The sequence below is a fragment of the Scylla paramamosain genome, chromosome 8, assembly GCF_035594125.1.
Source record: "Scylla paramamosain isolate STU-SP2022 chromosome 8, ASM3559412v1, whole genome shotgun sequence".
NCBI classification, from domain to species: Eukaryota; Metazoa; Arthropoda; class Malacostraca; order Decapoda; family Portunidae; genus Scylla; species Scylla paramamosain.
In genome coordinates, this window is record NC_087158.1 from 20497261 (window position 1) to 20512039 (window position 14779).

Here is a 14779-nt window from a genome sequence, read left to right on the forward strand (position 1 = left end):
TATATACGTACCATTTATAGTGTGTGTGTGTGTGTGTGTGTGTGTGTGTGTGTGTGTGTGTGTGTGTGTGTGTGTGTGTGTGTGTGTGTGTGTGTGTGTGTGTGTGTGTGTGTGTGTGTGTCTTTACCTAGTTGAAGTTCACAGGATATGAACTAAGCTCTTGTTGTTTTTATCTCCATAATCTCCGGCTATCCAGTTTAATTTCAAACTCATGTATATTTGTTGCTCGGACCACTAGTGTTTCTCTAGAGTAAATCATTCCAAATATCAATACTTTTTGTTACCGCCAACCAGGTGAAAGAAGTTGTTGTGCAAGCGAGTTTGTCAGTGAGGAAGGAAGGGACCTGGAGGTCAGGGCGAGGACCAAGACGAGGCCTAAGTCAGCGAATTCCTTGTACGGTCGGTGTTGAGGTAGTGTTGATGTAAGGAGATGAGGGATGCTTGTTATGACATGAGGCTAAGATGAGGCCGGCCTTATCGCCGTCGATAATGGATAACGATGGACAGGGTAAGAACCCAGGCAGTAACTGAGGACGATAGGGACACTTTGCTGAGGACACTCGTGCAGGGACGACGTGTGTTGCTGCTGAGACAGAAATAGATAGACCTACCTAAAGCACCTGTCAGAAAGAGCGTGCGCGTTACTTAATGATTACCCCAAGACCCAAACACGTAAGTGTAACAAACTGTCTGTGTAAGAATACATTACCCTATAAGTAACGTGCAGAATCATACCTGTATTACACAAATTATTCATAGAGAATATTGTCTATGATCATTAATGTATGTCTTCAGGTTTTGAACCGAATTCAAGCGGATCCAGCCGGATTCAATAAATGATTCGTGTCATCGTGTGGGCCTGAAATAACCGTCGCCGCCTGCCGGCGGTAACACTTTTATTTTGAAAGGTACAGTTGTGACCACTCTTGTGTAACCTTGAAAAAGGTCAAGCTCATTTAGGATGATTTATTCCATCAGTATTACAGGCTGACAGATAAACATGCTTGACAGTGGTGATAACACACGTGTCAAGTGTGCTGATTAAGTGGAAAGACAGAAGCAGTTTGCCTGAAAGCCGGTGGCCCAGACGAAGTATGCAAAGGAGCTGAGATGAGTAGTCACTCATCACCAAGGCTTATCTGCCTGCTCCTCGAGAGATGCCTTGCTCTAAACGAGACAATGTCATAAGCAAACACTGAGAGTCTCTCTCTCTCTCTCTCTCTCTCTCTCTCTCTCTCTCTCTCTCTCTCTCTCTCTCTCTCTCTCTCTCCAACATTTTTTTTTTTTCATTTCTATCTGCTTTCCTTCCTGTCCTGCCTTCATCTACCATTTTTCATTTTTTTCTTTGTGATCCACGTCTCCCACGGCATGAGATATTTTTTTTCATCCTTTACCTTCACTACATCACGAGTCATGGTCGCATAACTTATACAAATAGCTTTATCAACATGTTCCTCCTTATATAAATAAATGACATTTTCATAACATAAATAACAGCTGTGGTGTGTGTGTGTGTGTGTGTGTGTGTGTGTGTGTGTGTGTGTGTGTGTGTGTGTGTGTGTGTGAGAGAGAGAGAGAGAGAGAGAGAGAGAGAGAGAGATGAGCAGAGAGAGAGAGAGAGACGAGAGGAGAGAGAGAGAGAGAGAGAGAGAGAGAGAGAGAGAGAGAGAGAGAGAGAGAGAGAGAGAGAGAGAGAAACTGCCATCCACGGTAATATTTTTTTAAGAAAGTTGATGAAAATGTACAATAATGAAGATGACATGTACACATAGCTCCCTAGTTTTGGCCCTGGGTTGGTTGTGCACATAAGAACTGCGTAGATCGCCATGAGTGAGAAGAAAAGTCAGGAGGAGGAAGGAGCCGGAGGAGTTATCAACAATGACAGTAAGTACATACCACCCACCCCTTCACTATCTCTTACTCATGCCCCTGTGGTTCGCTTCACATCAAGGACAGTATTCTGAAACACTTTTGGTCGTATCTCCACTACTTTTACAAGGCTTTAGTTGAAGTGACACTTTTTTCTTTTATTGTTCTAGTGACAGATTAACAAGATTTCTACAATGTTTACAGAAGAAACACTCTTGAGAACGTAGCTGATGATATATGTAACATTTGAGAACAGTCGTGGTGAAAGAGCAAACCGCTTCTGAATGCAGGACTTGCAAGTCTTCGCTCAGGATGCGTGCACCAAGGTACCAGTGCGGCCGAGAAGGTGGATATGTAGACGATGCCAAGGTCGCGGGAGACTATAATAGTAGGTCACTCAGATCCGCCTACGGGAGGACCCTGCGCGTGACGTCACAGTATAGATGTATACTTATTTGTTGATCTTCAGTTCCTTGACGTTTTAACCAATATTCTTCTGAACAGAGAGAGATATGTGTCTAAAAACCATGTCCACTACGATAATGCTGCCAGTTCTTTTAATTAAGAAAGTTTTCTTTCTACTACTACCACTACTACTACTACTACTACTACTACTATTACTACTACTACTACCACCTCTACTACTACTACTACTACTATACTACTACTACTACTGTTGCTGCTGCTGTTTCTTTTTCTTCTTATAATTATTATTATTACTATTATTATTATTATTATTATTATTATTATTATTATTACAAGTTGAGAGAGAGAGAGAGAGAGAGAGAGAGAGAGAGAGGAGAGAGAGAGAGAGAGAGAGAGAGAGAGAGAGAGAGAGAGAGAGAGAGAGAGAGAGAGATATTACTACGGATTCCTTCAGTGTTTCACCACCAACAAGCAACCAGTGAACCTCTGTGTCTAAGACGTCATCGATTACAGAAGTAATGCAGCACAATGTGATGTCAAATTACTAGCATTAAGTGTGTGTGTGTGTGTGTGTGTGTGTGTGTGTGTGTGTGTGTGTGTGTGTGTGTGTGTGTGTGTGTGTGTGTGTGTGTGTGTGTGTGTGTGTGTGTGTGCTAATGAAAAATCATGACACACTTCATCTACCTGATAATCTATATAATACTGTCGCGTTTTCTTTTTTTACTGAGGCAGAGAACGTGGTATTTATTGGAGCTTTTATAATAGTTCTATATCTCTGTTTTTATCATAGCATGTTCGTAGGTGGTTTAATGGCGAAGAATCAACAATATTTCAGCTTTTAATGGTTGTGTTCTTTTACATAGATATTATTTAATGTTGATTAAACGATTGATGGTTATGACTTTCACAATTTTCTCCTTTGTATTTTCATATTTTCATATATTGTTTTTTGTTACAGTTTTCTTATTTACTTCTGAATACTATTTTGTATTTTTGTTTTATCACTGCTCTTTTACAGTTTTCTTTTTAACTCCACGTATAATATATTTTGCATCGTTTATGTGTTTTTGAAACTTGATTTGTGCTCACTTTTATTAACTAGTAATGGAAGAAAAGTTATGAACCAAAAATAATTGACCTTGTTACAATACCTTTTGATGTGTTGGTACAGACATGAACTCCACACTGTGTAATACAATTCAAATTGTGGCCAATAAAAAAACATGAATCTAATCTGAATCTGTGTGTGTGTGTGTGTGTGTGTGTGTGTGTGTGTGTGTGTGTGTGTGTGTGTGTGTGTGTGTGTGTGTGTATGTGTGTGTGTATATATATATATATATATATATATATATATATATATATATATATATATATATATTATATATATATATATATATATACATATATATATATATATATATATATATAGACACACACACACACACACACACACACACACACACACACGTGCGTGCGTACGTGCGCGCGCGCTCGCTCCTCCAAAAGTTGTATTAAAAACAACAATTATGATAACTGATGGTGATGATGATGATGATAATGATGATGATGATAACTGTTACGGCCAGCGACAGGGACGCAGCTCGTCATGGGGTGTTTGAGGCTTCTGCAGCAAATCCCGCAACCCGCTTACGGTTCTATGCGATCGGTTGCTTGACATTTATCTGGAGGTTCAGGTTGGACATTACCCTTACTTACACTTGTCATTGCGGGAGACGTCCCGGAGGCATTGCATATACAATATTTACATACCCCGGATAAGTGAAGGCCTCTGCTTTGCGTGGAGACGGGAAAACAAGTTCTTGTTCTCCTGGGATCCCTGGCTTATTTTTGGTCCCCAAGGGCAACCCTGTGGCGCGCCCTGTCATGTACGTAATACCAAGCCAAAGTCATAGTACATCACCCATAGCCGCGTTGTTTTCAGGAATAGTCCTGGTGTACCTGATGCGAATATCCGCTGATGTTAATATGATGTAGAGAACCCCTGGGGAAAAGCCACGGGTGAGGACAGGCAGGGGCGCAGTAGGGCGCTGCGGGATCCGACAGCACTGTGAAGTTGCTGAAGTGCTGAGCAGAGCTTTTCGTAGTATCGTAGGGTTCCGGTTGATCGGAGTGCCCCAGTTGGCGTGGAAATGAATGGCAAAATCAAGATATATTCTTTCGACCTTGATTAGTATTGCTCCTCGGGGACAAGCGGAATGTTCCTGGTCCCAGGCGCTCCTGTAGTTTGAGGCAGCAGTGAATCACGTTATGTTACGACCACTCAGGGACACTTCGCAGGACCAGCCCGGTTACACATCAGCGGCCGTGTCACGCCTCAGTTCAACGTCCATTAAGTTGGGCTGTTCACTGTTCATCACCAAGTCGCTGAAATCACTGAACACCCTGAGGACATTGGAGGAGATGCGGAGTTGGCGCCGTGAGAAACAAGAGACTATCTACCGCCCGGCTTCAAAGGCGGCGGAGTTTGTTGTGGTTTGACACCACGCTGTGTCAGTACGGCGACACCACCTGCACCTGTTCTTGTTGTTAAAGACCAACCCAACTGCACCTGACACAGCAAACTTGCAATACCACGAGCAATTCTGCGTGAGGAGTGACCGCTCCTTCCTTATCCACTACTATTTTAAGCGTTTTCTTTCTTAACCTTATTCTCTCTCTCTCTCTCTCTCTCTCTCTCTCTCTCTCTCTCTCTCTCTCTCTCTCTCTCTCTCTCTCTCTCCTCGAATCTTTACAAAAACAACAATAGTAATAATGATAATAATAATAATAATAATAATAATAGTAATAATAATAATAATAATAATAATAATAATAATAATAATAATAATAAACACTAATGAAAAAAAAAACATAATGGGTTTAGCATTTATCTTTAGTGCTATATATTTCATATATTCTATCCTTACATAATACATACTTCTATGCATATGTACTATAATCTATACTTACATAAGAAAACAAATCTCCCATATATTTCAACTATTTAAACATGATTATAGCATAATATCTCAACATATTCCACAAATCATCACAGACATGTGTCCAATGTCATATCACCTAAGTAGAATATAAAAAAATAAAATAATAAAATATCTTTTTATATATTTTCTGGAGTGAAAAAGTAATATTAATACTTGACACAAACCTTAGACATACATTTCACCTCTCAGTATTTCAAGGACTTTTTTTTTTTTTTGCTCATGCTAGTGTGTCTACCGTATACTAGGAAAGGAAAATAAATCTAGCATAGGAAAATAAATCTTCCATATATTTGAAATACACAAAGGTTTCTGTTGACACTTATTACCACATCCATAACCACCACCACCACCACATCCATTACCACCATCACACACACACACACACACACACACACACACACACCCACCCACCCACACACACACACACACACACACACACACACACACACACACACACACACACACTGTTTATGTTACTTCCATCTAAAATGGATTACAAAAATAAGTGACCCGATAATCCAAATAAATCTAAGGAATTATCTCCCCTTACATCACTTCTTTAATATTTGTATACATAGAAAGTCACTTTCATCGTCATTTTTGCGACAATTTTTACAAGAAATTCAGCGAAAAAATTTATCATTCGCAAACTCAGCTCGTCCTGGATTCAACAGATGGAATTCGAACCATTACATTTACTGTGGTTTACATGGCTTTATAATAGACAATTTATCAGTTGTACAGTAGGATCATTTGAGAAACAGCGCCTCTGAGTGAAATTCTTCATATCAAAACGTACACCCGTCAAGTCGTGGTGATGACGCAACAAATTACTATATTCAAGCCCAACCACGTCTGAGTTGACTCCATGACGTGTGTGACATAAAATATCCAGGTGATGTCGATGTTACTTAAAGTACTAATACATTGTAAAAGAAAATTGTCGTAGGTGTTTTATTTGTATACAGAAACATTAGTAGGAGAGACCGGGGCAAGTTGGCAACAGGGGTAAGTTGGCACATTTGAAATAATTCCATTATTTACTGCTTGATAAAGCTACTCCTCCTGGGGCATCACTCATCAAAAAGCAGCCACGTTAGAAGGTCGCATGATTTGACTGGAATGAGGAAAAGTTTAATTTTGATTCTTACTCACTTATATTGTTTGTTGTAACATGCATCTAGTTATAGATCAGTGATATTCTTTTTAGCCATAATTTGTCTTAGAGTTCAATGATTATTTACACTCGAAACAGATCATAATAGGTTTTTAATCTAAACGAAAATCGTTTGTTTAGATTAGTGGTATGGATGGGACAAGTTGGCACGAAGAAAATGGGACAAATCGGCACAGTACCAACTATATATGAATCGCATTGGCCTATTTATTACCAATCTATTTTCATATTATATCTTATTTATATTATTTTTATGATGTGTATGTTGATACATATATTAATTAGCTTACTGAACAAATTTTTATCTTTTTCTTCAGAGATGGTCCTAACATATAAATGAATTTACTTTCTTCAGTAAGAAAAAAAAAAAAAATCCGTTATTTGAACTGGATCTTCATGAAATTTAGCTTTATAGATATTCTGTATCTAAAGTTACAATTACATACATCTAATTTCTTATTTATGTAATGTGCCAATTTACCCCATAGTGTGTGCCAACTTACTCCTCATATGGGGCATGTTGGCACAGTTTTTTTTTTTTTCTCTCTGAGTGATGCAAAACTTTAATTTGCAAAGAAAACCATTTTTTTTTTTCACGAAAAGTAAGATGAATGTTTGTATTTTTTCAATGAGAACAAACAATCTTCTTTTTTTTTCTTCTATCACTGAGAATGTAAAAAGTGTGTCAACTAGACCCGGTCTCCCCTACTTGTAAGATTACACGATTGTCGAGGTAGTAACAGGTTAGATATTTCCTATGAATAGTCGCAATCTAATAGAAAGTATGAGCTAAGTAAACATATTACTTATCTCGTCCACTATTTTCATATACAGTACAGAGCTTCACTCCAGAGGAATGCAGCCGTTATGAGATGTTTTAATATCTATGTAAGTATGACAAACTTCGATTTTCTCTCAGAATTATATATATATATATATATATATATATATATATATATATATATATATATATATATATATATATATATATATATATATATATATATATTTATTTATTTACGGTGCTCAACACATTTTTCTTTCACAAAAAAAAAAAAAAAATTACTTAATGGTTCGCTATATATTTTCAAGATATCACACACACACACACACACACACACACACACACACACACACACACACACACACACACACACACACACACACACACGATGGAATCCCTCTCACTCTCTTGCACGACAGCAGCATTTTGATAATGACAGAAAACGGCCGTCGCATCATTTAAGTTACCTTTTCAACAAGTTATTCTTTGCAGCTTTCATAAATATATGCCTATGAAGCACATGTATTTACGTATATATTTCTTGTATTATTTACTTTTCGATAGTACTGTGAGCAATAAAGTGAAAAAATACGTAGTTGATTAAAAAGCGCAGTTATCAGTGATTTAACACATTGAAAGGATAAGTCTTCCCCGGGACTAAATCAGGCCACTTACATAACCATAAGCACATATCGCGGTGCTTTCAAGCTGCCATGTATTTGAAAATACCGAAAACACATTTTTTTTTTTTAAACAGTGGATGGACGAGACAATAATATGCATACAAATCATTACAAGGACCGCGATCCAGACACAAACCGAGATTAAGACAATGAATAAAGATCGCAAGAACTTCATTGCTACTGAGAAGCGGTAGGTCCCAAAGCGGCAGTGTAAATTCAAGGAAAAAGAGTACAAATAATGAAAGCAGCAACAGCACCTTTACTAAAGCCTCCACGGGTGAATGTCATCACGGTAATCGTGTTGTTAGTCCCGACTCTATGAAAAGCTTAAAAAAAGATAAGGTAGATTTTTTGGATAGGGATGATAGATGAATATAGGTGTGTTTTACACAGGTATCGCCACATGTTGGCCTAATGGCTTTTTGCAGCTTAAGTTATGACCTTGCGTTCTTAAAAACAACATTTTCCAGAAGAACCAGTCGATTCACATGTCATCACGTTCAGAAAATAGTTAGGAATGCAAGCCTTTGTAAGCTAACCAGATATATGCAGAATGCAGAAATATAGAACAGACATGGCAGGATATTTAAGAATCTAGGCGCCAACAAGTATTTTCATCATAAGGGAGATCAAAGAGTAAGCATCGTCATGAGGGAAACATTTCCGCTTTCCAAATATATCAAATATATCAAATATATGATGCAGCAGGCTGCAAACGCCACGGGATAGTCTGTAAGTGGTTCAACCCAATACACGGACAAGCGGGTGATTTACAGAAGCGGCAAGACGGCGCGGGACAAAATAATTTCTTCTTTGATAACCATCAGTGGGACAAGGGCGGCAGTGTCGACTTGCACCCTGAGAAGGCGTCTGCGGGGCGGCGCCTTGTGCTGCACCTTCTCTTTTACACTGACTCAAACTGCTAGCTGTCTCAAGCGATGTCTTTCCAACATCTCTTATATTTTTGCTAGAGAAAACAGGTAAACAAGAACTCTTTTAGAGACTATAATTACAATGAAGCGTTTTAATTTCAGTTCATCATTGACGACAAATTTTAGACACAAGTACCAACAAAAGGAAATCACTCAAGTTCGCACTACACAAGCAACTGCAGTAATTCTGATCCAAGACATCGTGCATCACTTACGATAATCTACTGTATACCATTTCACACATTCTGTGCCTCTGATCTCCAGATAAAGAAGCGAAGCGATAACAGAGACTAACACAAAACACGATTCTGTTCACTGAGACTCTTTAAATACAAAAAATAATATCAGTGTATATTTAAAACGTTATAAATCTTGCACTAGTATATTTCAACCCCCTCATCTCTCAAACGCACACTGCTTACTAGCTCTGGGGTATCATCCCGAGCAGTCAACTGACGGGTCAAGGTTCGCGCCGCGCTCACAACACTACAGATGTTTCAGTGATGAGCGAGCAGTTAACGTCCTCCCTCAGCAAGAAGATGGGCTGTGTGGTGTGAGAAAGTTCTGAATACTAGGCAGTTATGTTTCTATTTATACTTATCAATGTGCGACGAACGTCGAGGGGTGAAACAAAAACATAACAGTGCCTAACAAAAAAATCGACCTAAATAAGCTCTCACCAGGAAGGTACGGATGACGGTCACAAATTCACCACATAATCATCCAAGATCGAGATGAAATAACACACACACACACACACACACACACACACACACACACACACACACACACACACACACAACCATTAGAGAGAGATTTGAAGAATACATGTTGTGAATGAACCACAATAGTGACAGAGTAACTGATCAAATAATTGAAACTTTCGACGCTACAATCAGGCCACATGATGCTCTAAACACTGGGAGACCCTGACCTACTTACACAAACGCGACTCCTGAAGTGTTCAACACAATCAGGGTCCTAATCACGTTCATTTTTCATACTGTATACCCGCAATACTGATAACATTATAATGAACTGACTGATACATGCAAAAATACAAGTAGATTCCATTCAATACACGCTACCAAGAGCAGTCATGTACAGTTGTCAAACAAATTAATAAAACAAACTTATTTCGAACGTTCCTTAAAACTAAACTTGAAGCAATATTACAAGTGAAGCAGACTACGGAGTGGAGTCGAGAGAAAAACGACTTACAGAAGATGTGTACGACAGCGCTGGTAGGAGAACTGTCAGTAACATTAAACCCCGCATAAAGTATACAAAACTGTCATGAAGCGGGATATCTAGCAAGCTGTTACGGAGTAGATAGTGTTGCCATAAAGTGCCAGATGTCAGGGCGGTCACGAAGTGATAGTGCTCTTACACACGAGGACACTAGTGTACGCCACCGGTGTCGGACACTAGTGTCCTTGCTCAAGACACCGCCTGGCAACTAGTGAACCAATCACACACCTCAGTCAGAAGAATGGCGGGAAACACATAAAGGGCACATAATGGACACATAAAGGACTTACGTATTTCTTTCTTTTCTGAGAGGGGTTTCTCTTCAAAATCAGGAATGAGTATCACCATTATTGCATTCCAGCAGTTCTGCTTTTCTATCTTATTTGCATATCCCTCACAAGATGGGTCCCATAGTGCTGGTAGTTTTTCTATTTCACAAATGAGGTCCTCCGTGTTCAGCTTCTCCTCCACCATCTTCGAAATTGTCCTTGATAGGCCGTCTCCTTCCATCATGGGATGATGGTGGGTGTCAAACTGAGCATGAGAAGCTGGCCAGTGGGCAGCGGTGGCGGACACTGGTGGCTACGTGTGAAAGCTTCCATTTAAAACAATGCTTTGCAGTGAGTGGCGGCAACCGTCAGTGTCCGCCACGTGTTGCGGGAGCGAGACACCGAAATATCTGTTGCCCGGAAGTTGTCTGCTTGGGACACAGCTGTTGCCTCGTGTGAAAGACTCCATTTGATAATATGGGAGGCAACTAGTGTCCGACACCGGTGGCGGACACTAGTGTCCTCGTGTGTAAGGGCACATAGACGTATGGAGAAATAGGCTGTGTGGGCGTTCATTTCCTGACTGTGGTGTATGAAGGAGTTTAAGAACCGGGGTATAGCAAATTCGTCAAGTAAGTTAAATACTGGGATACAGATTTGTTTACATGTTAGCGCGACGCAAGTGGTTGAGCAGGACCTTTAATTAAATACCAGCTCATATATTACGCAAAATACTAGCGTAGAGAAATAAAAATCTGTGGAATGATTGACAACGTGCGTGAGATACTTTTGGGCTACATATCTCGTTTTTCGTTGATGGGCGATTTTCTAACACAATTTGCTATACCCCGGTCCTTCAACAGAATCTCGCCGCGACACACAATCCCCTTCATCACTTAGTGTCAAGGACTCTCTGACGTGGATGCCACGCTGCGCAGCACAGAAGCGCCACGTAGCACTGATATAAATAAAATACTTCTTGACAAAAATACGTAAAAGGAGAATATATCTTTTATTGCCTTTTCTTCATGAAAAAATCAAAATTGTGAAAAAAAAAGAAATGCATACGTATTAATGTTATATGTTATGCGCCATACAATGCATACGAGGTCTGATCAGGTCTACTAATATATCTACAGAAATTAAATAGTAACAGGAAAAAAATCCTTGAGAGAGAGAGAGAGAGAGAGAGAGAGAGAGAGAGAGAGAGAGAGAGAGAGAGAGAGAGAGAGAGAGAGAGAGAGAGAGAATAACACTTTAAGAGGCAAAGATTGGCTACCAGGAAATGAGCTGGTCTATCATGAGGCATCTGCTGCTTTACTTATTATGACGAATAACAAACAAGTGGGAGAGCAGAATGTAAATATGGTGGTAGTAGTAGTAGTAGTAGTAGTAGTATTAGCATTAGTAGCAGTAGTAGTAGTAGTAGTAGTAGTAGTAGTAGTAGTAGTAGTAGTAGTAGTAGTAGTAGTAGCATCAACAATTGATGAATAGCACTTTTGCTACTTGAATTCTAAGGAATGTGTATCGCACTGGTGATGTGGAATGGATATGTAGGGAGGCTACAGTAAGGAGTAGGCAAGTAAGATAACAGTTAACACTCGGTACGATCGCCACACCTTTAAGTCAGTCACACATGTCAGGTAGCACGCGCCAACTTGCTGCGTGTTACAAACCATCTACGTAGTCATCACAACAGACGGTGTTTGAGTTACATTCCTAGACATCAAAACTCAAAATATTTTAAACCATGGATTTCAAGACTATCGGAAAAGGTAAGCCTCTGTTGTTAAAATAAATAAATAGATAAATAAATAAGTAAACAAATAAATAAAGTAATATATTAATTAATTAAAAATATTATATATATATATATATATATATATATATATATATATATATATATATATATATATATATATATATATATATATATATATATATATATATATATATATATATATATAAAGTAAGGATTAGAAGAAACTGGAGGAATGAGCAAATAAGCTTTCCATAGTGCACCATTATGTTACTGTTTCAGTGGTAGTGAACATATCCATCCCGTATGAAAGGCATGTCACAGTTAGTTGTAGCACCATGAAAGCTCTCATATTAATAATGCATACATTTCCAAACTACTGGTCACTAAGTCGAGTACTGAATGCTGATCAAACACGTGCAGCACCTCTAGGAAAGAAGAAAACACAAGCAGATCTTTATAAGTGAATCCTTTTACGTCTGTCATTTTCTTCTCAACAGGTACACATTACAAGATGGAGGGGGCAGAGTATGCAAGGTGACAGAGTAAAGGACCCCTGGGATGAGCAGTGTGCTGGGGTGAGCAAGGTGGAAGGATGAGGAACAGCTGGGATAAGTACGGTGGTAGGGTGAGGAACAGCTGTGGTAAACACGGTGGTAGGGTGAAGAACAGCTGGGATGAGGGGTGAGCATAGAGGAAATATGGAGCTGAAGAATCGTGGTTTTCAAATCGGGGATAGTAACGATCAAAATGGTAATTTCTGATTCTACCTGCGTTCGTTGGGGATCATTTGGCACTGAGGAAACTCTGCTATGTCAACAGTGCCCGCAGTTATAACTTATAATGCGGGTTAATACTTCTTTGACTATTCCAGTGGTTTATATTAGTTTGCCTCTGACAATCATAAAAGAAAACAGGAGACGCTCAGCTGAATACAATTATTAAATCGACTATGTTCAATACCCCACAATACAAAATCTTTAAAAGGGAGCAGTTCCATTTTCTGGTTCGTGAAGATCCCACTCATTCGGTTGGTGTCGTGAATCACGGAAACGCCGCGCTTGAAAGTGAGAGAAACGATAAGAAAAATTACTTGAATGGAGATGAGAAAACTGCCAAAATCGATTTCATTGTTATCATGTACATATATTCAGCTGGGAATGTCTCGTAAAAGAACTTGTAAGATCAATGTTTTGCAGGTTAGCATTAATTGCAGTCATTGTCATCGATGTGCTGTCAAACTTAAGGATCTGTTCATCGAACATTAGTTAGAAAAGGGCCATGAAATAATCATCGTTTGTGTGTGTGTGTGTGTGTGTGTGTGTGTGTGTGTGTGTGTGTAGGTGTTATGTCTGAAGACCTATACACAAAATTAATATTCTGCGCACACAGCAAAAAATAAAATGTGCCAATTCCAGTTAAAACCATACATGTTCTATTTTCCTTCTTCTTTCTTTCTTTTTTTTTTTATACTGTGAATTTTTTTCACGTTTCCCATAGAAAAAAATGCGAGAGATTTCACTCCTGTATCATTTAACACTTTAATTAATTAAATGTAAACATAATAATACTGCACATGTACATACCTAGTCATTAGCAAACATGATCGTACCCTCAATGTTAAAAAGGGTAATTTATTTCGCATTTTTTGAGCTAAGTCAATACGGGTAAGATGTACTTCGGTGTGCAGCGCTAAACTGGACCACACAATGCATCGCTCCATTTCTGGGAAGTCAATGAGCTAAAAATGTTCCTCAGTCTTGAAACAAAGTTTTATTTATTTTATTTATTCATTTTATTTATTTTTTTATTTTTTTTACATCCTCATTCACAAATGTATAATTTGTGTATATGAGCTAGCTACAGGTACCTACTTCTCGACTACTAAACCTGTTCAAATCACTAGACAAAGTTCTTACAGATTTTTAGAGACTGACAAGAATTATAAGCAAAGTCCATAATTAGATACGCGTTTTCTTTATGTAGTATTATTCTTTCAGTTCAGAGGAACATTCAGGCTACCTTCAAGATGACGCCGATTTGAAAACGAATTTACGAGCAACCACGACAATCAAATTCTTAAGTGATTGAGCCATATTCTTTTAATTTTTTTTTTTTACTAGTAATCACATCAATCAATCAATAATTGCCGTGAGTGATTCACGGCAATATTTCTTTTTACGTTTTAAACACAACTGTGAAAATATGAGAGAGAGAGAGAGAGAGAGAGAGAGAGAGAGAGAGAGAGAGAGAGAGAGAGAGAGAGAGAGAGAGAGAGAGAGAGAGAGAGAGAGAGAGAGAGAGAGAGAGAGAGAGAGAGAGAGAGAGAGAGAGAGAGAGAGAGGAGGGGGGGAAGAAGAAGAAGAAGAAGAAGAAGAAGAAGAAGAAGAAGAAGAAGAAGAAGAAGAAGAAGAAGAAGAAGAAGAAGAAGAAGAAGAAGAAGAAGAAGAAGAAGAAGAAGATGATGATGATGATGATGATGATGATGATGATGATGATGATGATGATGATGATGATGATGATGATGGTGGTGGTGGTGGTGGTGGTGGTGGTGGTGGTGGAAATTATGTGTTAACTGATTAATGAATATGAAATGGCCTACCTATTAGATGTTAAAACCAAAATTA

The 14779-nt window shown here is 38.7% G+C and overlaps 1 protein-coding gene across 4 annotated transcripts in view; it reads right to left on the reverse strand.

Annotated features, from left to right (window-relative positions):
* LOC135102929 (polyamine-transporting ATPase 13A3-like) overlaps nucleotides 1–14779 on the reverse strand; it is a 72834-nt gene that overhangs the window by 54487 nt on the left and 3568 nt on the right. The window contains exon 1 of one of the 4 annotated variants that reach the window (XM_064008607.1): nucleotides 10415–10851. The exons of 1 other annotated variant lie outside the window; for it this stretch is intronic. In XM_064008607.1, the coding sequence (XP_063864677.1) occupies nucleotides 10415–10637 (223 nt within the window). In that variant the 5' untranslated portion in view covers nucleotides 10638–10851. Of the gene's footprint in view, nucleotides 1–10414; nucleotides 10857–14779 lie in introns of those variants that run through there. 2 more of the 4 variants (XM_064008609.1, XM_064008611.1) reach the window with 2 other exon arrangements.